Below are 25,140 nucleotides of genomic sequence, written 5' to 3' on the forward strand. Positions count from 1 at the left end.
GGGGAAATGATTCTGAACAGGGATGCTGTCTCATGGCCCAGCTTGCCTCAGTAGACCACCAGACATGCTAGTCACCAGGGACCAAAGTCCTGGCGATGATTTCAGCAGTGTAGACAAGGATCTCTCTGCTCAGGAAACAAAGTAGAGCAGAAAAGATGTGAGCTGTTCTTCCCATGTCTCATTAGATTCACTACCTAGCCAATATTTTTTCTGATTATAGTCAGTGAAATTTCAACCAGCATTTTGCCAAATGAATTTCCTATTAGCCAACACTTCCCTCATCTAGATTATACTAGTAAATATGTCATTAATTTATTAGTTAGGACTCTGGAAACTATCTTCTAAATTTATAAATAAAAGATAAATTTTGTTCATTATAATTTAATAATTTCTTCCATTTTGTTATAATTCTTACCAGGCTGAGAACTTAAAACTAAAATACCTCATTCCCCCACCTCCATCCCAAGCATCATACAATAGGCAATTTAGTGAAATGTGCTTGATCATTATTTTAAAAAGTGAAAGTTAAATAAATTCCGCTGTGAACCTCCTTGTACATTAGTGTTACACTAGTAGAAAATGCCAAAACACTGTTTTCCACATATTTGACAGTTAACAATTTTAACGCATAAACCTTCTTAGTGCTAAAGTGTGCCACGTGGCTCAGGATTTCATTTCTAAGCTTTAGCTTCCCAACTAAAAGAACTGATTCCTTTGCATTTAATGATCTGGGTACTTGGGGCCCGTAAGTTGGGGGGTGGGAGGAATATGGTACATAAAAGTTGGTGTCATCAAGTGTGAGTATGACTCCTGGCTTTCAGTCATTCATTGAACACGTACTTATTGAGGGTCTAACATGTGCTAGGCCTTGTGCAATGGTAAGAAGCTGTCACAGAGCTTACAAGGCAATAGAGGTAACATACAAAAACAAGTAAACAAATAAACCAATGCACTACTTATAAGTGATAACAGAGAAATGCCCCTAGTACAAACCTAATGGGAAAGATTTGTACATGACTTATAAGTGATAACAGAGACATGCCCCAAGTACAAACCTGTCAGGGAAAGTTTCCTTGAAGTGGCGTTTGAGCTGAAAAATGAGTTTGAATTCATCAAGTGAAGGCCAGTGAGTGCAAGTATTCCAGATACATGAAATGTCTTCTACAAAGAGGGAGGAAGCTGGGTGCCTTGGACAAAATGAAAGACAGCTGTGTGATGACAGCAAAATATGAGGGTAGGAATGTCGCCAGAGAGACACAGGGGGTCACATCATACTGGCCCTCATAAGCCACAGTAAGGATTCTTATCTTTATCTAAAGAGCATTGCAAGCCAACAAAAGATTTTAAGTAGAGGAATTACCTACCTGATCATTCTGGCTAGAACATGGAGAGAGGATGGAGTGGTGAGGGAAAGGAAGGAAGAAACAGCATACACATGGGAGAGATGGTGGGGTCTTGGTGTTCACGATGGAGATGAGGAGAAGTGGGCACATTTGAAAAGTAGACCCAAGATAGAACTTACAGGATATAGTAGTGGAGAAAATATTTGTGTTGAAAGAACAGAGGCGGGTGGGGGATGATGTCTAGGTTTTGGCTCGAACAACTGAAAGGATCATGGCACCATTCATTGGGAAAGAAATGCACTAGGAGAGAAACAGGCTTATGGAAGAATATTATGGTCTTAGCCTGGAAACTGTGAGTTGATTTGCATTTGGGAGTGCACAGTGTAGACGGTGAGTCACTCAGTTGGATGTGGATCCTGTAGTTTGAGAGGAGGGGTCTGAGCTGGAGATAGACACTTAGAAGTCATCAGTCTTCCTTGATGAGAGGTAAGGCTCTGTCTCTTACTGATGACATAACCTTGGACCAATCCATTCCCTTTTCTGAACTTCAAAAAAAAATTTTTTTTTATCTATAAATTGAAAAGCTATGATTGTTCTTTCTACCTTTCTATGATTATTTGGGGGATGAAAATCAATAATACACAAAGTAGTTTGGTAATATTAAAGTACCATAAAGTGTTACGTGTAGTAGTGCTGATGAGCGTGATGGGGAAGGAGCGGAGCGGGTGAGGCGGGTGGTGGGAATCATTAGTATGTGCAATTGTAGGAGGAATTTTTCCCCAGGACTATTCCTTGTGTACTTAAATGAACACTGTGCTTTTTTTTTTTTCTTGCCTAGAACAAAGTCATTGATTTTATGTGCTCTGTAATCTAAGCCTGATTCAAAACTGGGAAACTAGTATTCCTTAAATTTAAACCATAATAAATCAATCCTTTGTGAAGGGGAAGGTATGATAATCATTAAAACATGTTGAAGGACGTCATCAAGTTGTTATAAACCGTGATGAGGAGGTGGTGTTCCTTGAAGCCTTCATTCCATCTCTGCTATAGGCTGTCTCTGGCCATTCACTTTGGACAGTTTGTTTACAGGGTTATTGTTTCAATTTCCTCCCCCAGCAATTGGTCTTTCTGTTGTTCCAAGGAAATTTGAGATTTCACCAACTCTGACTGTCATGAAATTATTCTAGATTTTTCTTTAATTTAATTTGTTTTAAAATATCCATAAATGTCTTACAGAGTTTTGCATCTTCAAAGTATTTGATTTTACAAGAAACTATTCATAATGTTTATCTCTAGGGAGTGCAAATGGGGAATTGTGTGTGTGTGAGAAAGAGAGAGAGACAGAGAGAGAGGAGAGAGAGAGAGAGAGATTTAGCTGGAGAAAGCAAGCAGCAGTGGAGGGAAAGTACTTTTTCTTTGAATCATTCTAAGCTGTTGGAAGATTTTACCTTTAGGATGTATTAATTTTGTAATAGGACATAAATCAATGAAAAGTTTATTGAACTTCATAAAATAGATTACCTGGTTTACTTTTTCCCCTTTTGCTTAATTCTAAAGCTATGTCTACAAAGTAAAATAGGAACTTCAAACAGAAAACACGGGTAACTCAAGTCTGCCCCTTTCATTCTTGACTTTAACTCTTCAGATTGGTGATCTCTGGTAGACAGATTTTTCAAGTTATTACAGAAATATTATAACCTTCTGTGCCACTTTATACCATTAAAAGTATTTATGTAGACTCCATAATCTGCCAGATCCTCATGACAATAACTGTCATTGTTAGATAAGGAAACCAAATAGGAGGTTAAGGCCCAGAGAGGACCATTACTGAAGTAATTTGAGATCATGCAGTGGGGTGTGGGGGTCAGGGAGAATCAAACACCAGAACTCTCTCCATCATAGCATGTCATGCTTTGACTCTACATTTTATCTTATATTTTGTCACACATCTCTTAGAAATGGTTACTAACATTGAAATAAGTGAAGTAACTGGAATGTCCAGATAATGTAAATAGATTCTTCTACCTTGGTCCAACCTGTTACCTGGTCTTCTCTTTCACATCCTTCATCTATAATCCATAGAAAGACAGAATTGTTGGCCTCTGGGAGAATGAGGCACTGCCATGATCCCCCATGTTATATTCTTTTAGGTTTATTTTTAGGAGCTAGCTCTTGAATGGCTACAACAGGGGAAAGATTGCTTTGGGTATTAACTGACCATGGCTTTCATTTAATGGGGGTGCTCATTTACATCTTGCAATAAATGGAACAGAATGTCAGTATAATGAATTATCCCTTTCCCCAGAAAGAGACCATCATTTCTCAAAGTAAAGCTGTCTAGAAACAGATATTGATCAACTTCAATGCTGACATCTTTTTCATATATCCATGGGAATAAGCTTTCATTGCAAAAACAATTTATTTCATTTCCATTCCAGATTGGGGATATTCGGAGCATACTATCTGTGATGTTGACACACAAACAAGATCCTAAAATATTACACATCTTGAATAATTGTGTCTTCTAATTCCATATTTACTTCTTTTCATATGTTTCCATCAATAAAATCACAGTAGAAACAGCTGCCTCATGCTAATGGCTGTCAACAGTATTGAACCATGTTTTCAGTTTGCATCCTAATTAAGGATGTTTGCAGGTAATTTTGCCAAAAACAATAGACCTTTGTGTTGAATTTTGCCATGATATAAATTACATGTGTGTGTTAGAAATATTTTAAGAGAGAACAATTTTTCATATGTTCCATCTTTCTTACTTAATAAACCATTTAGACCTGTCCCTGCGGTCATTTCACCACAGACAGCATTAAGTCAAACATTTTTTTTCCTAAGGTAAATTCCGTGTAAAGTTTGAGGGTGGTGCCAGACACACTTCAGTCTATCAGAGAAATGTGGAAATGTGTTAGTTTTGTGACTGAGAGCTGCACCTCCATTAAATGAAAGCCATGGTCAGTTAATATCCCAAGGTTTACACTGAGCTGAATGAAAAATGCACCTCTGGGTTCAAGGAGGAGAACTCAGACAGAGCTGTTTGTATTTTGAAATGAAGACTCTCAACAGATTTAGGTCATAGCAGGGTTTAATTTATGACCATTTGTTTTCTGATTCTCTCTTACGCGATCATTAGTCTTACCAACCATCCGGTAATGGGAAGGGCAAAAGCATTAAAGTTTCATTAAGAATAACTCTCCTTTCTAGTACCCATAGGGGGGAAATTACAAGTATATATTATCTATGAAATTCCAGGATATGGGACAAGATGCTGTGGTAAAAGAGGTACCTTTCATTGGCAGTTTGCACAGACTCCCTGGGGGCAGGGGGGTTTGAGGGAAGGGGCACAAGGAAGGACAGAGAGAATGGGCCAGGGGTTCGTTCAGACACTTTCTTAAATAAAATTTAGGCCACAGTTTTCCAGTCAGGTGCTACCCAAGTGGGTAGAATTGAGGTGCAAGTAGCTTTGGATTCTCAACCGGTTCATTCCATTCATTCATTCCAAGTGTTCGTGGGGCAGTCGTCTTGTGCAGGTACCATCTTACAGAGCGCCAGCGCTCTGCTCCTGTCTTCATGGAGTTACAGTCTAATCGAGGAGATGGACAACACCTAAATCGTTACCCAGGGAACTGACTCACTGCACCTGTGTTGAGTTCCAGGAAAGGTAACTGATGATTTGTGCGAATTTATAACCAAGGACACTCACCTAGACCCATGGTGTAGATGTAGCAAGGGCCTTCTTTCAGAAACTATATTTAGGCTGGAGCTCAAGGGTGAGCCAGATGAAGGTGAAGCAGAGGAATAAAACCAAATGAAGAGAACAGGATGTGTGACTGCCCTGCACCAGAAAGAGACTAGGGGACCTGGGAGAAGATGGAGTGTATGGAGAACCAGTAAGGAAGGAGAAAGTGAAGGCTTGCAGACGTTAGCTGGGCTGGAATGTCTCAGGCATGTAGTATTAAGGCAGTTCACTTCCCTTAAGTGATTTAACTGAGGGGGTATATTGAACAAACTTATGACATAAATGAAACTAAGTGGAAAGTATTTTCATGCATAAAGGTTCATAAGTAGAATTTCATGAAATAAACTTTGTTCAAAGACTTGTACTTGACAATCTGTCTTCTCCACATTGAAGCAGCTTAGAGTGCACTTGCCCTGATTTCTCAACCTTTGAATTTTGTTTTGGGAACCTGGTTTGTTAGTTTTCCTTGGCATCAGTACCTTTATTGAGAAAAGCAACAGATAGAGCACAATAAAACAGAAAAATCCTACCGGGTTCCCAAGGAAATATATAAATTCTTTCCTGCATTTTATATGATAATACTTAGCAACATAATTAACTCCCAGAAGGTATTACTCAACCATGTGAATATATAGGTATATATAATTATATATAATATGTTATATATGTATATGAAATGTATGTTATCTGAAGTAATCAGGTGATAACTGTTATGCTTAAACCATAACTCATTTTGACATTTAAGTCAAATGTCATTTGACTCAGCTCATAATTTGAGCTGAGTGGCTAAGATCTTTAAAATTATTTTACATTTCACAATACTTTAAAGAACAGATAGCTTAGAGGGGAAAGGGGAATTTTCATGGCTATTTTCTGAATGACTGGATTTAGATGAAGAGTTTTTAACACAGGACTTTGATTTCATTCCAAAGCCCAGAGCCCTTCAAGCATAGGATCTTGGGAATACTCCACATTCCTTACAGAATGCTTATCAATAAAACCATCTCATTCTAGTTAGTGACCTTCTGTGGAGTGAGGAGCTAGCATTTTCCTAAATTATCTCACATAAAGAGAAAACAAACACTGTAATAGATTCCTCTGATAGCTGTGAAGTGGAAACAACTGTATTTTTTAATTAAGCTTCAATAGCAGATATTTTCACTGGGGACAAAACAGCAGGATACCATGACATCAGGGGAATACATGCTTTTGTCAAAGTCTATGAACAAAACAACAAGAAGAGAGCCAAGATTGGAAAGAGTGAAAGGTATATTCTGAGGACTGACTCTACTCCTGCCTGACCTGGACCCATTAAAACTAACAATATCTAAAATGCAAATTTTCTCTTAAAAAAAAAAAAAAAAAAGCCAGTTCCCTCTCACTCAAGCTGCCTCCTCATTCAGTTACCAGGAGACAACTAGGATTTCAACACACCACATCATTTTCATGACCACCATTGGCAGCTGCGTGGAAGGCAGTGACGTGCTGCTGTTATTTGCCTTGCGGTTGCTACCAGGTGCTTAACCAGCATGTGTGTGTACCTCCTTTGTAATTTGCTTCTGAAACCTCAGTTCTTTATTATGTCTTTGTAAAAGAGAGCGAAAGCATGTATTTAACACCTATGAGGTGTCAGGCTCAGTATAGACACAAGACGAAGGTGACATGGCACAGCCCTTTTCTTTAAGAGAAATTTTGAAGAAGTTTTCACAAAAAGTGTCAGAGCCTGGTGCCCAACTCCACGAAGCCCTAAAGAAAATTTGAACCTGAGCAATCTGATGCCAGAACCCATGCTCTTAATTGTCATACTACGTGTACTTCCTAAGATACATGGACACATACACCCATAGTTCCTCGTCTACTCCCCTCAGGACTTGGTTTCTGGTCTTCTGAGTGGTCTGTCTCATCAGATACGTCAACATCAGTGTCAGACCTAAACTCTATACTACATTTGTGAGTTGATCAAATTCATTGTCCATAAGATCAACCCTTCCTGCGATATGTACACACAACCTTTCTTAGTACAGCCGAAATCTATACAGAGAGGAATTGTTGGGGTCTTCATAAAAGGAGGCAGACAAAGGGAAAGAAAGGAAAATGTGTTGCTTTTATATCAAGATGTTGGCATGAATAAATCTTTATGGACAATTAAAATCCCCACATTACATGAACTGTGGTCAAGTCTCCCTCATCTTAACTTGCGTAGTTGCCTCCATTCAGAATTTTACAGTCACTATGCTACATTTAATCTTATAGGTTCAGGCTACTGCTAAAGCCTATGATGATAATGTTTAATGTGGAGTCTTTCATCTGTCATCCGAGCTTCCCCTCCCAGTCTGTGTCAGCAGCAGAAGCAATGAGCGAGCCTTCCACATCTTCCCTCGGGTTCAGGGCCCCTCTTCAGGCTGCTATGTGGACACATCTTGCACAGAGGGCCATTTTGTTGAGCCAAAATGAGATTCCCTCCAACCACATTCTCACTCACCCTCCACTCAGGGTCTCGTTACTCAGATAACATGGGAAGATTTTTCAAGCAGTCACCTCTGAAATCAAGGTGTACAGGATGATCCCACCAAAAAAATGAAATTATCACAAATTTATTATTAGAGTGGATTTTCTGCATTTTCTCCAGTTCAGGGTAGATCATGATGAACTCTGGGTCTGTACTGCCTGCTGTTTGCAGCCTTGGGGAAATGAGGGCCTGCATGGAACCACCCTTCAGCACATAGTGATGTGCTGCAAAGGGCAGGGAATGAATTCCAGAGCTGAGTTCTTCAAAGAAAGGCTTTCATGATACACCCCCACCCCCAATCATAGGACCACCTTACTGGGTGTGGTGCTAGGAGAAATTAAAGGGTGTCTTAATTGCAGGGAGCCAAGAAAGTGTGATTTGGGCTGACATGAGGTGGGAGGGTTCTAAGACTAGATTTCAGCGCTGAGTTCTCCTAACTGAAAAGCCCTGTTGTTGCCCTCTGTCCAACCTCCCCTTTTGCAAAGGAACAGGCTTCCTTCCCTGTGTCCCTTGCCACCCCTCCTCCCCACTAGCTAACAAATTCTGCTCCCCCATTGCCCTTAACTCCCTGCTTCTGGCACATCTCCGTACAGAATGTCTTCTTAGAGATGCCAGACCCTAATCACAAAGGCCTGCGAGATGGGCAGTCGTTCTCTGTTTATCAAGCTCGCAGCCAGCTGGCCAGCTCCTAAGCAGGACATCAGGGCCCATGCCAGGGAAGGTAAAAGGAGAAAAATGCGCCTCTTTTCATCAAGATATTTTGCCTTTGTGCATATTAACTCTTCAAGTGCCATTGCTTTAAATTATGGATGCTGTCTTTAGCTGTTGGCTTTCGAGTTTGGATGAGATGGTTAAATTAGTTACAAACATGTAGTGTGTTGATTAACTGTTCTGTTGATTAACTGTGGACATGAGTCACATGACCACACTGCCAATGACTTGGTGCCTTGTGTTGAATGTTTAGAGGATGCCAGTGTCTCCCATTAAGTCACAAAGATATAAATAATATGTTCTGATGTCCCTAAAGAAGGAACAGCAAACACATCCCTTTAGCTCTGCAATCACACAAACATCAAAATGTGATAGAAACAGCCAGAGAGTTCTGGTAAGAAAAATGTGGTGTTAATTCCCAGTCCCAGTACTTACTAGTTAGCCATGTGTCTTTGGCAAGTCACACCTTCTCTCATTCTCATTTGTGAAATGAAATGCTAACCTCAGTCTTAAAATGTGTGCAAGAGAATTAAGCATCTTTTTAGAAGCCTGTGAATTTTGTATTTCATACATGGCCAATACAGGCCATATTCATTAGTGTTTCAGGCTACTCAACTGCAATTTACTTATGTCACATGTCTTATGAGAAAAAAAAGTATTGAGAGAAAAAGATTCATAGATGGGAAAATAAAAATACTACTTATCAATAAATATTTAAAAGAAACTGTTTTATAAGCATGGTGGGAAAAAAGGCTATTTTAATAACAGCCGAATTACACCTTGGTGAATTATATTGAGAATGGTAGCAGCTGTTTGCCCTTACAATTTAGAAACAAACTGGAGTAAAATACTTTAGGCTAATAGGTGAGGGATATCAATAAGGTACAAGGGAAATTTCCTTATTGGTGACAGTTGGAGCAAATTATGGAAGTAAGTTGCCAATTTTTAACAATTAATATTTTTGTCAGTATTAATATCCTTTTACATCATGGTGGTGTGATCCATCCTAAATATTTGACTTAGGCTACGTGACATTGTGAATTCACTCCTAGGTTAGTGATTCTGAGATTGTATTTTCTCCTGCGCAAGTCTTCCCCTGTACTGAGAGGTGATCCCTTTGAATGTTGAATCAGGTTACAGTCCCAAAAAGCAAGTGTGTGTCTCTACAGCTGGCTGATAGGGACAGTCTCAGGGCTCCTCAACACTTCGGCTTCTTCGCTTCTAATTACTAGCACCTTAGATTGCATTTGTAAGGTAGGAAATTTCTGCAAGCCTCAGGTACCTCAGCTGCTCAAGGGTATCATGAAACTTAAATCTAGAAAATACTTAACCCAGTGCCCAACACAGTGACTGTCTTCTCGTTGTCATCATCTTTATCCTCTAGGCAGAATACAAATGTCTACATATAAAAACTAATAAAATGCCATGAAGGCTCCGTTGAACAGTTTGATGAGAATATTTCAGATTGTATATGAAACCAGCACATTCTACCCCTTGATTGCACTAATGTACACAGCTATGATTTAACAATAAAAAATAATAAATAAATAAATAAAAATAAAATAAACTAATGGGAAAAGCCAAAACAACACTTCAGATCATGGGTTTTGCAATCCAGAGAGCTGCCATGCAGCTAATGCTCAGTGACTTGCAATAATGAAATGTCTTCTGTTGAGTTCCTAAATGGCCACTGACAGGCTAAGTTTTCAAGGGGCAGATGCTGGACCCTGTTTCACAGGACCCAGCGAGTGAAGTCCCCCAAGGAACTTCCCTCCCCCTGCTGTGTGTCTGGCCTGCACCTCGTCCACACTCCACTCCCATCACATGGTGCTGGGATGGTGGGTTAGATGCCTGCTCCCAACCCCCTCTCTGGACAATTTACCTACATACCCAACTCTAGCCCCCAGGGTAGGACCAGACCTATATAGACAGTTGTTAATGTTTGTAGGTTGGATATACCACAAATGAATGAAGAACGAGAAGCTGTGTGACATAGTGGTTAAGAGCTGGGCTTGGGAGTCAGAAGAACGTGGGCTCACATCCAGGTTCCATCTCTTATAAGCAATGTGATCTTGGACAACTGGTAACTCTTAAAGTTCCATATCCTTATCTGTAAACCTTAACTCACAGAATTTGTTATATAATTTACACGCTTTGTATATATTTTTTGCATATAACATTGTGCCTGGCAATAAGTAACTATTATTAATAATAGAATTATTTCTCATAAAGATAGTTACAAAAAATAATATAAAGATTGTAACATGTATAGTATTTTATTGTTGCTATTTGTTTTTGCTATTAATTTTATTCTTATTTGTTTTTATGGTTATTACCAAAAATGTTGGGGGTGATTCCCTGATAGCTAGTATAGACTTACCTCCTCAAACTATGAGACAGACGTCACCCCTTCCAGGCAACCTCAGCCATGTGCCTTCTCACTTTGGACTGAACTGAAGGGAGGAAAGGTGGAACAGAGCTTACAGCACTGCCTTCCATTCCTCAGCCTTAAAGAAACAACCTGTCTCTACTGAAGAAAGCCTTAAAATGCTTCCCGGCACATCCAGAGCCTCCTGGGGCCCACGACTGAGATGAATCTAAAAGCATCAATTGTTCAGTCCAAGGAGTGGGAAGGGGGAACCATAAACTTTATCAAACTGTGTTTGACTTTGACATTGATCAAAGTAACAGGGAACGCTTGTTTACAGAGATGCTATTGCTGGGCTCCATCCCAGGTTCAGTAGATCTGGACTGGAACCTCAACTTTTATTTCTAAAAAATTCCCACATGGTGCTGATGATGGTGGCCCAGAGACTATTGAGTTCATAGCTATGGTTGAGGTCTGAGGAACCCAACTCCAGAGTGGGACAGTGTGTGGAAATCTTTTCACTTAATTGCCTGAGGACCCCTGAGAACATTAGGGCTTCCTGTTTCCAGCCCCAGTGCCCTTTCCTGACTTTATAAACTTATTGGTAGGGAAAGTACCTCATGAAGCTGTTTGTAAGCTTTTACAAGCCTGATAAAATCTATAGACACTCTCCCCAGAAAAGCTCATTTACAGGTACCCAGAAACATTGCTTATAAGTGCACGAGGTTCTTGGAACCTCCACCACCAGCCCACCACTAACTCTCAGGAATAGCAGGACAAAAACTATGACTTGAGGCAAAGTCTTAAGTTCACTTGGATGTAACAAAAGTTCCCTTCTCATAGTTAACCTTTCAGTTAACTCGTTTGTTAAATAGGAATAATAATAATAGCTTTAACCTGAAAGGTTATGAAGATTAACTGATTTAATGGATACAAATTTGCCCTGGACAGTATCTGGCACCAAATATGAACTTAAGTGTTTGATGTTATTAAAAGCGTTACCCCTTGCATGAACTGGAAGAAGGATGTGGCTAACTTGGAGTGAGGTGCTTGTGTGAAGGGAGGAGGCCACCAAGGGGTTGGTGAGGTTGGGCCCTGGGCTCTGGGGGTGGAGTGATGGAGCTGAGGATGGCGGGGTCGATGCTGCTTCCAAAGGCAACCATAGAATTAACAGGGCTCTGAGTAGAGGCTACAGCTCCCCCCTCGCCTCTGCTGCTGAGCCAGGCCAGCCCTGCCCAATTTGAAACCAAGTTTCAAGCTATGAGCACCTTGGTCTCAGCATGGGCCCCCTCAACTCCATCCTCCACACCTCCCTGCCCCCACGTTCCTCTCAAAAGCTCACGTCTGTTTGGTGGTATGAGTTCCTGTATTGCTTATTTTCTGCTCTGCCCCAGGTTCCTAAGTTAAAGGACCCCTTGTTTCATGGTTAGAACAGTAAAGAATCCTTGCCTGAGGATTTTCCCCCCATGTCACCACTTGCCTGCTAGGTAACTCCAAAATGCTACAGAAACCAGCTCTGCCTTGCAGCTTTAGCCCTCAGAATGAAGGTGGGATTGCTAACCTTCTCATAGAGATGTCTAGCATTTTGAGAGCCTCAGAGGAAAGTTTCTAGTAAGTAACAAATATTGACCTGACCCCACCCAAGGACAGGGCTGGATCTTTCTCTTTCACACCATCGTCACACCCAGGCTTCTAGAGTCTGGAGCAGCTAAAGGGTTGAACCACACACAGGGTGGTTTGGCAGCAGCTGTGAAGATCCTCGCCCCACCCCCACTTCTGTGCATGGATGTCTGGCCATAGCCACTAGCAGGACCCCTGTGTGGACCCCACACACTTTGTCCCCTGCTGCCCCTAGTCTTCTCCAAGATTCTGCCTCTCCTCCAAGACTTTCATTTTGATTATCAAGATCCTAATTTGAAACCAAAGACACTACATATTGCCTTTTTCTCTCTCCATAATCTTGCTAGCAAAACCCTAATTCCTTCTGAGGCAGGTGGGTGGCTCCGCCCACTAAGGAAAAGGTCTGTGAGTGCAGGAACAAAGAGCCCAGAGAGGAAATTTCAAGACCTTACTTTATGTCGAATGTATTTTTTTTTTTTCTAAAATCTGGTCACAGGCTGTTCTATGATGCTGTTCTCTGGGAGCCACTGAGCAATGGGGTCTCAAAGCCTACGTCTGGTTCTGTGAACTGAGAGTCTCAATTCATCCACCCTGAAATCCTCTACTTTCCACATGCCCAAGGCCTTGTCCTCCCCTTGCCATAATGTGGAATTGTAATCAGGGTTCATCTCCAGACTGGAAGACACTGCGTCTTGAGAAAGAGTGATTAAGGATTAAACTCGACCTTCATTGTTTCTACAAAAATAAATAAGCACATACATTGACAGGCCAAGGAGCAAACATTTATTTAGCACCTACTGTGTACACTGCAAAACAGATGAAACAAAGGGGAATAGCACATGCCCCTCTGCTGTGTTTGTGCACAGTGCCCCCGGGAAGACGGATAGGTGCAAAAATATCGACCACCAAGCGGGTTGGAGCAGGGTGATGACTGCGGTTCACACAGTGTCTCAGGAGGAGAGGAGGAGAGAAATCAGTTTTGACACAGGATCCATAAAAACATCTTGGGCGAGTGGTATTTAAGCTGGGCCTTAAAAGGGAGTGAAATTGCTATAGAGCAGTGGTTCTCAACCTTCCTAATGCCGCGGCCCTTTAATACAGTTCCTATGGGTCGCGACCCACAGGTTGAGAACCGCTGCTGTAGAGGAATGTGATGGAGAAAGACGTTCTAGGCTGCAGGAATAATTTGAAGAAAGGCATGGAGTTAGGAAAGTGCTTGGCATATTGAATATTTATGATTACCGGTGTGACTGTGGTGTGGACTGGTGGTAGGGGTGAAGGACTAGGAGCTACAGCTGGAAACGTAAGTCAGGAGCACGTGGGAAAGAATGCAGAGGCCAGAATGCCGCTTTGTCTTTGCTCTCCCCGCATCCAGGGTGTCTGTGAGCAGGGCGAGACCAGGAGCAGATCTGTTTTTATAAAGAGATGCTACTGTGCTGCCACCCGTGCCACTGTGAAGTGTCCTTCGTGACCGCAGAAGTCATGGAGGAAGCCAGACCTGGGAATGGGAATGGGAACTTGAACTAAAGCCAGTGAGGTGGGAGGGTCCAGGAGGGGATGAGAGGGAGGCTGCATTCGTGGGAGGACGGCGGGCAACACACAGCAACCAAGGAAAGGCTGTCTCTGGGCTCACCCAGCCCCTGCGGGGATGCGGGATCACAGCAGGCTGTGGGTCACGTGAGGAGACCGACTGCAGACCCAGAAGCCAGGTGGTAACGGATACTCTCTTGGCCATCTCAAGCAAACTTTTGTCCTTCCTAGAATGCCCACAAGGGTAGCAACTGACCATTTGCTTGGCCTGTGTGGAACATCAAAATCACTGATTCCTGGACTCAAGTCCTCAGCCAGGCAACTTCAAAAGTCCTGATTGCTTTTAAAACAACTTTCTGACACTTTCTAAGAGATTCTGGTCTGGAACTCTGAGGTGGGCCTGAGATGGGCCCCAGGCATCTGTATTTTGTAAAGTTACCAGGTGATTATGAAGCACGGCTAGATTTGAGAGCTGCTATGGGATCTTACTCCTGTGCTGGGAAATGTATAAAAACACAGGCCTTCCTCCTGCCAGTGAACACGATGATGGCTTGGAGACCTTGTCTTTTGGTCTCTAATGCAGCCCCAAGCATGAGAACCATCACCGAATGTCTTGGTTTACCCTGTTCCCAACTCTGATCTTCCAAACATGTCAGGGAAGTCCCCTGAATTTCCCAAGAGGACAACATGGGTACAAGTTACCATTTTCACTCTTTTCTGTAATCGGAAATGAGAGCTTGGCTTGTCAACGAGCACCAGGAGAGCATCTTTTTACGGGATGCTTTGCATCTTTAGGAAACAGGCTACATTATAATATTAATTTTCCGCCTGGTTTGTATAACACTTCTACTTCTATCATTGCTTTTATTTCTCAGAAAAAAATGATACAGTACAGAGGTAAAGTAGGTGTGAAAAGCTTTCCCTATACACTGGGCTCTATGTAATTTGGTGACTCGTCCAAGGTCAGACAACCAGGGCGAGGCCTGAATTCACCATCCTCGGGGCTCCAGTTCTACTTCTGTGCCATAATGGAGAAGAGTAACGTAATGGCATTTTTCTCTCCTTGTAAAAGAGAAAAAATGGGGGGAGAGGGAATTATTTAAACACACCTCACTCATACTGCAATCACTGCATTGTTTTTCCTGTTGAAACACCCTGTTGATTTTTAAATCCCTTTAAACCTCCCCGGCACCTGTATGGCCCAGGTCCAAGAATTATTACCGAACCCCTTGCTTTTTATACTTAGTCACATAGGAGTTTCTGTGATGGTAACTGGCTCTCAGTTTAGTTGAAAAACTCAGAGCTTCCAGAATTTTTCTACCTTCATGGGAACTAAAAGCATGCAGTCGTCAGACTTGAACTTCTTTTTACTGAAGTTGGGCAGGCCTCCCCGCTTTCAGTTCTGCTGTATAAAATAGTATCACGACACAACCTGTTTTGTTTCTCTGTGATGATCTCTCGGAAATAGTGACCAAAAGAGAGTCAGCATCTTATGGACTGGGACATGACCTCTCTTGTGAGGGCTGAAAACACAGGCCCGAGACAGAAAACAGAATGAAGAGCGTCCCAGCAAATTCATCATAACGAAGGCTGATGTGAGCTTACTGGGCACAAAATAGGCTGAAGGAAAGTGACTCCCACATACAACCTAATGAAATACTTTGATGTCAGAAAGCAGAGGAGGGAGGGGTAGAAAATCAAATCGGACCAATGCGAAGGGCCTAAATTCATTTGGAAAGGAGAAATATTTCTCTTACACTTACTCTCACTCTCTCTCCTATTCTTCCTTTGCCATGGAGGAAGAATAAGATTCAGAAACAATGGGTTGTAAATTCTTCAGCCAATTAGCCCAGTGACTTACTACTGTTTATAATGCGCAGAATGTCACAGGCTGTTTTGCAGCCGCCCCAAGTTGCTTTGTTAATAACAGGAAGCTAGCACTTCTCAGTACAGTGGATCAGCTACACATGAAAATAAATGCAAAAAACCTGGAGGGGAATAGCAGCGGACCAAGCCGGCCTTGATTTAATTTAACATTTGGGGGTCCACACACAAATGAGCATTTTAGTAGGCTTCATGGTGGAAGTTGCTGTCATTTGTAAAATATTCTGGCCAATTAGCTAATAGTGAGCTTGGATTTCTCCTGTTTTGATACAGTAATACTAAGTACATTGTGAAGCCCAATTATACAAATCATCCCCATATGCCATACCAGTCTTTCTTTATGAACTGTGTTTATAAATCCTGTGTGAGGAAATGTGTACTTCAGCAATTTAGACCATGTGTAAAAACATAGCCAATGGGATTGTCAAGAAAACAAGTTCCAGCCTAGGAAATCCTAATGTGTTCCGCTGGAATAACAGGAGGGTGCCGGGCGTGCAACGCTCTGCTTCAATACATATTGCTTTATAGTGTTTAACCAATTTAGGGGGCTTCCGCTCCCCCTTCTGTTATTTTACTCTTCTTTTCTTTTAGGATCCAACCTTGGAGTTTTGGAGAAAATTTGGGATTGGTCTTCTCTCAGGGACAATAGCCTCAGTCCTTAACATCCCCTTTGATGTTGCCAAAAGTCGGATTCAAGGGCCTCAACCAATTCCTGGAGAGATCAAGTACAGAACTTGTTTTAAAACAATGACAACAGTCTATCAGGAAGAAGGGTAACACATTCCTACTTTAATAAATGTGCAAGTCTCAAGTATCGTTCAAACCTTATTGTACAGGTATTTTGTTTAGAATCAATAAGCCCTCGTGAGTTGGGTGTGTGTCCAAGAAGCTCCATGAAGTCCATATGACAAACTTTGTGAGCTAACACAATAATGAGATGTTGTCAAAACATTCTTACACCAGCGAGATGGTGCTGTGAGGCACGATCACACAATATGCTGCATCCTTGCCTTCGAATGCTAAGATGAGCTTCTGGTTGTCAGTTTCTGTAACCTGCTATTGGATATTACATGTCCTGATAATGTATGGGCAGGAGAATAGTTGTCTTCTGACTGTAAATCTAAGTGCCACCTAATTATAGCCTCCTAGGAGAATTCAATATGAGAGTCCTGTAAAATACTTTTTTAAAAAAATTTAAAGTACATGCCTTTCTCTTACTTTCTGTCTACTCCCCCCAAGTTTTATTCTCAAGTTAATAAGTAATATTTTATAATTTGGATCTAAACTGCATCGTATTTTCTAACATAAAGACTGAATTTATGGTCTTTTAAATTCAATTACAAAAATCATTTCGTCCATATACACAACTGCCTTGAAAGCAAAAACCATCTCACTGATGAAAGTCATGTTTCTGATTGGACAGACCCAGCATAGGGTAATAAAATTCTTTATTCTTGATTAACTCTTTCCCCATATTAAATTTGCTGCCAAGAATCCTAAGCCAGATACTGTCTGGTTTGGGATGTGTGTAATTTCAAATATTTTTTTTTCTGTAAGTGCTGGGCCAGCATCTTAATCAGACTGAGGTACAATTCCATTTATTTTCAGAATAACGGTGTTGCTGTTTCCCTTCTGTTTGTAGGATTTTAGCTTTGTACAAAGGCCTGCTTCCGAAGATTATGAGACTTGGACCAGGTAATAATGTTTTTATTATTTATAATCCTTCCTTCTTTATTGCTATAATGTTTCCTTTTGTTGTTGTTGTTGCTATTTGTATCTATCAGCAACACAATAAAAATGTACCACTTTATGAAAGATGGAAATTTGAGGATATGAAGTTGTCTATGAGTCTTCAAGATACTGAAGGCATCCATTAGAAAAGTTCTACTTTTGTTTGCAAAGTATTATTTATGTCCTTGCTGGAGGCTGATAGAAGCCAAAGCCCAGCTTAAGTCAATAGGAAAGGATCCAAGCCAGCAGGAGTCTGAGTGAGCACCCAGATGTACACAGCGGCCTCGGCCGAGGCAGAGGATTTCCACCGAGGGAGGGACCAGCCCCAAAAAATGTTTCCTTGTGCTTCCTAATTCATTCCTGCTCCTGCCTCAACTTTATTTCAAAAAGAGGAAAGGAGGACAACTTAGTCCATGAACAGCAAGGGCCACTGGTCTTCAGAGTCGCCCCTGGGAATGGTGACGCTGCAGCTGGGTGCTCGCCTCTCCTGGCCTCTGTCAGTGTGACAGTGGAGGCTCCTGGCTCAGGGCCTCACCTCAGACGCCAGCCCACAAATACCCACTGCCATTCCCACAGGGAGTCAGCCGCCTCTGTGCAAATAGATAAGAAAATACCTGCGCAGACTCCACTGCCAGGGCAGACAGTCTCAGATCAGAAGCAGCCTCATGAATAAGTACAAAAGTATGCTCAAGACCACACGTATTTCTTTTTCACCAGGCCACACTCACCCACTTGACGTGCTGGTGATCTTCCCTAGAAATCCCCCTACAACCTTCTCCTGCCCTCCTCTCTCCCTTTGCCTTTCCTCCCTTTTAAACCAACGTCCTCCCCCCTCCACTGCACAAACCCGTGCATGTTTACCTTTAGATCTCAGCCCAGTGAACCAGCAATTCTATCAACCTAAGAAAAGAGCAATCTGTAAATTGAAGCTGGTAAACAGTTTGTAGTTTTGTGCGTTTAGAGAACACTTCCACAATTCCCAGTCCATCTCTCCCAACCTTCCTGGGCCTGTAAGCAGGGGTCTTGCTTCCTACTGGAGATTCAGACCTGCCTTCTGTTAGTCACTGGCCCATGTGTACAGACTAGCCCAATAACAAAAAACGTGGGGAATTCTGTGCATCTCTGCCGGGATGCAGTGTTTTCCCTTCACCACATGGTAAAAACTTGCTAGTAGACCTAATATGAGAGAAAATCACAGCACCAGCCCTAATCCAGCTTTCTCAGAAGCGGATGGACCTACAAAGTGTGGTGACAAGGGAGAGTTTAGCTAAAATGGTAATTGCCTGAAACCTTAATCCAAAACTCTTAAATAATCTGACCCCAAGTTTTGTTAGAGGCTTGAAAATGTTTGGTTGGCTTTTTAAATGTTTAAAAAGGTTCTTAGTTGCTGTGGTGTTAAACTCAATGAAAAGGGTTGTTGTCAACTTCCTGTCCGGGCTAAACAAAGCTGCGAAGAACTGGAAACCTCATTCAAGGACCTGGCCTCCCCTTCATGCCTAGAATGCAAGTCCCAGCAAATCCAAAGGAAAAAAAGGTAGAGAGAAAGGTGCCTTTTGAGGTAAAGGTTAAGACTTTTGAGTCAAGGGTAAGATTTAAAAAAAGAGAAAGAGAGACACTGAGAGACAATAAAAAAAAAAAAAAAAGAAGAAGAAGAAAGAAAGATGAGCCTGGGAGTTTTTTCTCCATTCTAGATAAGCATCTCTTCTTCCTTTTACAACAGCCTTAGCAGCTCAACGTGGCAACCCCTCAGGTACCTCCCATGAAAGAATCCTGAAGTCTGTGGTATAAATTCCAAATATCTCTAGGCTGAAAACTAACCCAGTGCTGCATATTCTTGTCTCATATTGTGAACAGTGAATAAGAATAAACAGCAGCAATTACATACATATTAACAACCCTCTGTACTGTGCCTCTTTTTGTTTACCAGAGTTCTAAGAGGGCTATGGCAGGAAAGAGGGGCCTAATAGAGTATCTCCATGGGTTAAAAATGAAAATTACAGGCAGATAATTATCTTTGGTATATGGTTACACAAACATGTGCAGCCTGCAGACTAAAAAAAAAAGCACATGGAAGTGTGTTCAAAATAACTAAGATCCAAATCAAGTTCCATTTCTTTCCATCAGAAATCAATCTTCTATGCATACAGCCATGACTTCTCTGAGTTGGGTTCAGGATATCTGTCCAAATTTTGATTTTGTAATATTTTTCACACAGTTAGACATGAAAGGATCAAAAGAGATTATCTTGCAGAGCATGGGACCTGCTATTTACTGCATCAAACAGAACACAAAGGATCCACATGCGAATGCTTTTCCACACTGTTTAGGTACTCAGCAGCCGCGGTGCTTGTTTTCCTGTATCATGTTCCTGTTGACACGTTACATGGCAATCTCTGCAGCCAGTTACATAACTCTTCTCTTCCAAGACAAATGGTGGTCTCATGCCATCCAACCCCCACAACCAAATTTTCAAGTTCAAATCTATATACATCTGAAGCAGATAAAAAGAATAAAGTTTAGCCTCCAACTTGTTTGTAAGTTTTGCAGTACATATTTTTTAAATACTCAGAATCTATTTTCCACGTTGCAATCCAGTTTGAAAGCTATAGGAGAAAACCAGACTCATTAGTCAAGCACCATCTCAGAGATTTCCTTCACGAATGCAACTAAGACAATGCTAACTAGAGACTCAAAAAGATCAATCCTTTGCCTACAGATGAAGAATCTGAAAGTTTCTGTTTGCAGGCAAGCCACATGCCCTTACATGACTAAATATGTCTATATTTATTTACTTTTAAAAATTAAAAATGCCTGAAAAAGAATCTGATGAGAAATGATGAAAGTTGCAGAAACTCATGGGGAAAAAATGCATTTGAAGACTCAAGATGGTCTTGATTTTACCCTGAGAATTTTCCATAATAGTTTTATATCTTTGTATTGGAGCTCAAGAGCTGATGAGTCCAAATAGGCCCGGCCTGATAGTCTGCATGGGACACTCTGGACTCAAAAACCCAGTAAGAGAGGCCATACTCTTCTGCGAGATTGGTGATAAAAACCAGCTCTTTTCTTTTCTAGGTGGTGCGGTGATGCTGTTGGTTTATGAATACACCTATTCATGGCTTCAGGAGAACTGGTGATTTGCCTAGGAAGTGTTTTCCCCCTTGAGATAATGTACATTTGCTATGCAGCACCATGAAGAGGGAGGAAGACTGACCAGCTAAGCTCAGCATACAATTGTGAAGGGGGAAACCGTTTGTTCAAGAGCAAAACCTATTTTGATACTTTGAAAATTGTCTTTAGACAACTTGAGATGATAGTTTTGGCCATTTACATAAAACTGTGAGAAGAAAAATAATGTGAAGTAATGAGATAAATGTATAAACTGAATATAGAAAAATAGCATAGAAATCAGATATATTTCATAAAAGCAATATAAACTTTGTCACCTGTGTTCCTCTTACACTACTTCACAATGATAATCCATTGTACTGATAACTATTTTTCCTAAGAGGTCTAGAAATGCTCAAGTAAATTTTTGAAAATAAATCATTCCAAGCTCAATTCTTAAAGAATTACTCAAAGAAAGACTGGGTTAAAAAAAAAAAAAGTTAAGCCAAAATGTGAAGTTTTTATAAGGAATCACATTCTTCCATAAATAATATTTAAAGAGCACAAAGAACATGTTTTTGAAGGGCACTAAAGTGCTCTAAAATGGCTTTTTAAGAATCTTTAATTTGATGAAATACTAGCATATTAAAATGTAAATCTGTTCATTTTCTTTAATAATTATGCACATCTCAGCTGTATTCTTCTAAAGCTACTTTGTATCTTACTCTGTCTACATGAATATTTTAAACACTGTTTAAAAGGAAGTGTTAAAATACTGTTGTTTTAAGCAGGTATTTTAAAATCATGATATCCAAAGTCTCTTATTACCAATAGAAAATAAAGTTATATTAAACCACTTCCCCACTTTCCTTTACATAGTTTTCCTTGAAGACAAGTTTTGTTGCTGAAATATGCTCATGTTCAGTCACAAATTGGAAGCATTCCTTGGGCCCATTTGTGCCATCTGTATTTGCGTCCAAATACCTGTGTGCAGAATGCTTCCCTGTGCCAGTCTTAGGAACCACGTGTGAAGTAAAACTGCATTTTCAGGTTATTAGTTTTAAAGGACAGCTTCGGGTGTAAAGTCTGCTGTCTGCAATATTAAAATACGTCTGATAAAGGGGAAAATGTTTCATAATATAAATATTCTTAGCATTCTTAGAGCTTGCTATACTAACATGTACCCCCCCCAAAAAATATTTCCTTCATGTTGATATAACCAAACTTGATTTTCTCTCTGTATTCTGAAATGATGCAAATTCAGTAGCTAAAGTCAACAAAAATATCTGTTCTAGGTAACACCTGTTCTGAATTACTGTTGTGGGATATTTCTACTGTGGGGCTATTTCACTAAAGCGGTTTGGAAAATAAAAAGTAAAAGATAACGTGGTTAATATTACTTTTTATTAATTTAGAGCATTTGAAGTATAAAAATAAAAGGCTTTTTGACATACGGTATATACATACATAGCCTTGTGTTGTACATCCTTTCCAACGTGTTTTTTAAAATTGTATTTCAGCCTAATATTCAATAAAAGGGTCCTTAGAAACAGAAAAACCAAGAAAAATAAGAATGTGTCTGTGCACAACTGCATTCTGTCCCTGCAGGTAATGCTCTTGCATCCTAGGTGTACTGCCTGCATAGAGGCCATGACATTGAACCTTTAACCTCTCTATGACGCTGAGATGGAAAAGGATTTCTAAGGAGTGCGTTTGCCAATTTAAAAACAACACTTTTACCCTCTAAAAAAAAGAGGAAATATGTTAACATTAACCAATAATGCTAATCTTTAAACATGAAACAGTCCCAACCCCGTATCCCATCCCATTTTCCTTCTTGTATTTTTAAAAATGGCTTTAAATCATAATTTACTTTGAATAGCAAATTGTATCTGTGGTCTTTTAAAAATCATTCCATGTGAATTCACTGTTGTTAAGAAAAGACCTATAGGGGAAAAAGAAAAGAAAGAAAACTTTGATACCATTAATAATAGATTTTTTTTAAAACATAAGAACCAGAAAAAATTATAAATAGCATAATAACAAGAGATTTCTTAATTTAGATAAAGAAAGTAACATTTAGTTGCTTTTCCATATAAACAATTAATTTTTTTTAAAGATCCCTAATAGCCACCTAAAAACATTTTGATAAAGAATAATCTTGTACTTTATGTCAGTTTTTCTGGATGGCAGGAGAGTCCCTGTATGTATGGTTTTAAAGTCTCCACCAAAATATTGGATTGGATCTTTGTTCCATTTAGTTTATAGTCTATTTTCTCACCAGACTGGGAACTCCAGATGACAATGGGAGTTTTACAAGATCAAAGGAAGACTGTGGCCCTGAGTGTTCATCTGCTTCTGCTGCTGCTGCTTCTCCTGAAGTTATAATCCTTTGTTTGTAGCACTGAATTTCAGTTGCTTTAGAAATAAATGCAGTTCAAAGATCTCTATCAAATATCTGCTGCTCAAAAAAAGCAGTCACTTGAACATAATCTGTGTGTCAGAAATCTGCTCACTGTTTATATCCTGGTGATTTGAAAACCTAGCTGATCTAACCATGTAGTTTTAAAGGAAGCCGTGAAACCAATGTGGTGGAATTGGATGGCCATGTAGGCTCCACACAGCACAGACTGGAAGGAATCAAAATTACCTAGTGAACGCTTCTTCAACATCCCCATCTGGTGAAGTGCCCTTTTAGTTATTGCACAGAATTAATACCAAAGAAAGAAAATCCCTCAATATATTAATCTTCCAATAGATGAATTGTTCTAAAAACTTATTTTTAAGCCTATATTGCCAAGCAGGAAAAACTTCCTGGATAGAAGGGATAAAAACTGTAGAATTTTACCCAAGAAAATCAATTGTTTTAAAATACAACACATAATCACACGCTCACACATGTATACCCCATAGCTCTGTTATTAACATTAATGTGAAAAGTAAATCGGTCTTGAAAGATTGATCAACTAAACTGTATCCTGTAAATTCAGAAAAAAATAAAAGGAATTTGTTAAAATTAAATAGCATTTGTATTTCTCATACCACCACCAGTTTGCCTACATGTGAAACACACATCTGTACAACAATGTAAACTTCACAGCAAGCCATTGTTACATTCATTAGAGAAGAATTTTCCATGTTCTTTAAATTACAACACAATTTGGGGCTGAAATTGCGGAACACACAGGTAAGCCAACAATAACAGTACAATTTGGTTTCACAGTGGTTTTCTTAACATAAAGTTCATTTTAAGCGTCTTTGCAAAACATTTCACATTTAACTTGAGTTTCTAAGTGACTTCCCTTAGAGCCTTCTTATTCAGATGTTATCCACCCTCTTGTCTTTATATGCTTGGCATGTGTGTTGTTTGATTAGGATACGAAATGGGAGACTGGCGTGTTTTATCTGTTTTTTGCATCCTCTGCTGTAGAAAGAAAGTGTCCTTCATGAGATGTTGAAGCCTTCACTGCACACACAAAATTTGGGGGCAAGTCCAGGTCCAGGAGCCCAAGCAGCCCACCACCAAACAGAGACAAAGACTTTGCCAGAAAGTCACCTTTGCAAAAAAAGAAAGAAAGAAATGCAGAGGGGGTGGGGTTGGAGAAGAGGGAGATCTTATGGAATGAAGACAAAAATGCAGCTTCCAGAGTCCGTATTTACAAACTAATAGAAAATATAAACATTATTGTATTGGGAACCAAGTCAAAACACCAGGAGGAGCTAAGTTCAGATGCTGCTTGGATTCTACACATATTTTTTCAATACAATAGGTCATCTCTTAAAAATAATAAACAAAGGATCACTCAAACAAGTCAATTATTGATTGGTTTCCTAATAATGAATTAAGGCTTCCTCGGTTACCATATTTGATTAGAGGGTGTAGCATAGCTTTTTTTTCTGTATGTATTTTCTTTTATTGATTTTGTAAAATCTCAACAATTGCACGTTTCAAAAGTTCAGGTTGATTTAGAATAAATATACACATGTGGTTTTACCAAAGACTAGCTTTAAAAGTTCCTTAAGCCCTTTGAGGGGTATAGGTTTCTTCACTACATTAAGACAGTGTGTGGCAACACAAATGTCTCATTCAATCCTTAACATTGCTTTTGTTTTTAAGTCCTAAAGTCATGTCAGTTTTTCTGCAAGAGAAAAGTTATGGCAAGAAATATTTAAGTGTCATCAGCACAAAGGACGTGAGTCCATAAAGCCAGCTTTTGAGGCAGGAGGGTTGGGGGGCAGGAAAGGTGGGGTGTGAGACCTGATGGGGAGGGTGACGAGGGGGAGGCCCAGGTGAAGCTATTGCAGACGGAATTCCCCATCAGAGTGCAGAAGCTGTGACAGAATGACTACCTTCTCTGGCTGCCTGCATTCCCTTGAATGCCAGCGATGCAGGAATGTCACAGTTGTGGGGGGACAGTGGGGTGCCACCGGCATGTTGCCACCCATGTCCAGCAACATAACCAGAAGGAGCAGCACTGTAGGTCATGTAAGGCGACACTTGGGCCGGAGTAGGGTAAGGAGCCATGCTGGACGCCGACACAAAACTGCTCACCGCTGGGAGACCATTTGGTGCCTGAGAGGAACA

At 40.4% G+C, this 25,140-nt stretch overlaps 2 protein-coding genes across 7 annotated transcripts in view; one reads left to right on the forward strand and one right to left on the reverse strand.

Moving 5' to 3' along the window:
• The window catches only part of SLC25A21 (solute carrier family 25 member 21), a 498,533-nt gene extending 477,734 nt beyond the window's left edge, over positions 1 to 20,799 (forward strand). The window contains exons 8-10 of one of the 2 annotated variants that reach the window (XM_053594794.1): positions 16,308 to 16,489; positions 17,359 to 17,411; positions 20,523 to 20,799. In XM_053594794.1, the coding sequence (XP_053450769.1) occupies positions 16,308 to 16,489; positions 17,359 to 17,411; positions 20,523 to 20,584 (297 nt within the window). In that variant the 3' untranslated portion in view covers positions 20,585 to 20,799. Of the gene's footprint in view, positions 1 to 16,307; positions 16,490 to 17,358; positions 18,310 to 20,522 lie in introns of those variants that run through there. The other variant, XM_053594793.1, reaches the window with a different exon arrangement.
• The window catches only part of PAX9 (paired box 9), a 29,513-nt gene continuing 17,534 nt past the window's right edge, over positions 13,162 to 25,140 (reverse strand). For 2 of the 5 annotated variants that reach the window (XM_053594789.1, XM_053594788.1), the window contains exons 5-6: positions 24,906 to 25,128; positions 13,162 to 13,800 (exon numbers count right to left, since the gene is read on the reverse strand). In XM_053594789.1, coding sequence (XP_053450764.1) covers positions 13,718 to 13,800; positions 24,906 to 25,128 — 306 coding nt within the window. In that variant the 3' untranslated portion in view covers positions 13,162 to 13,717. Of the gene's footprint in view, positions 13,801 to 21,945; positions 25,129 to 25,140 lie in introns of those variants that run through there. The other 3 variants (XM_053594791.1, XM_053594790.1, XM_053594792.1) reach the window with 3 other exon arrangements.

This window comes from Nycticebus coucang, chromosome 6, assembly GCF_027406575.1.
Source record: "Nycticebus coucang isolate mNycCou1 chromosome 6, mNycCou1.pri, whole genome shotgun sequence".
Lineage (NCBI taxonomy): Eukaryota > Metazoa > Chordata > Mammalia > Primates > Lorisidae > Nycticebus > Nycticebus coucang.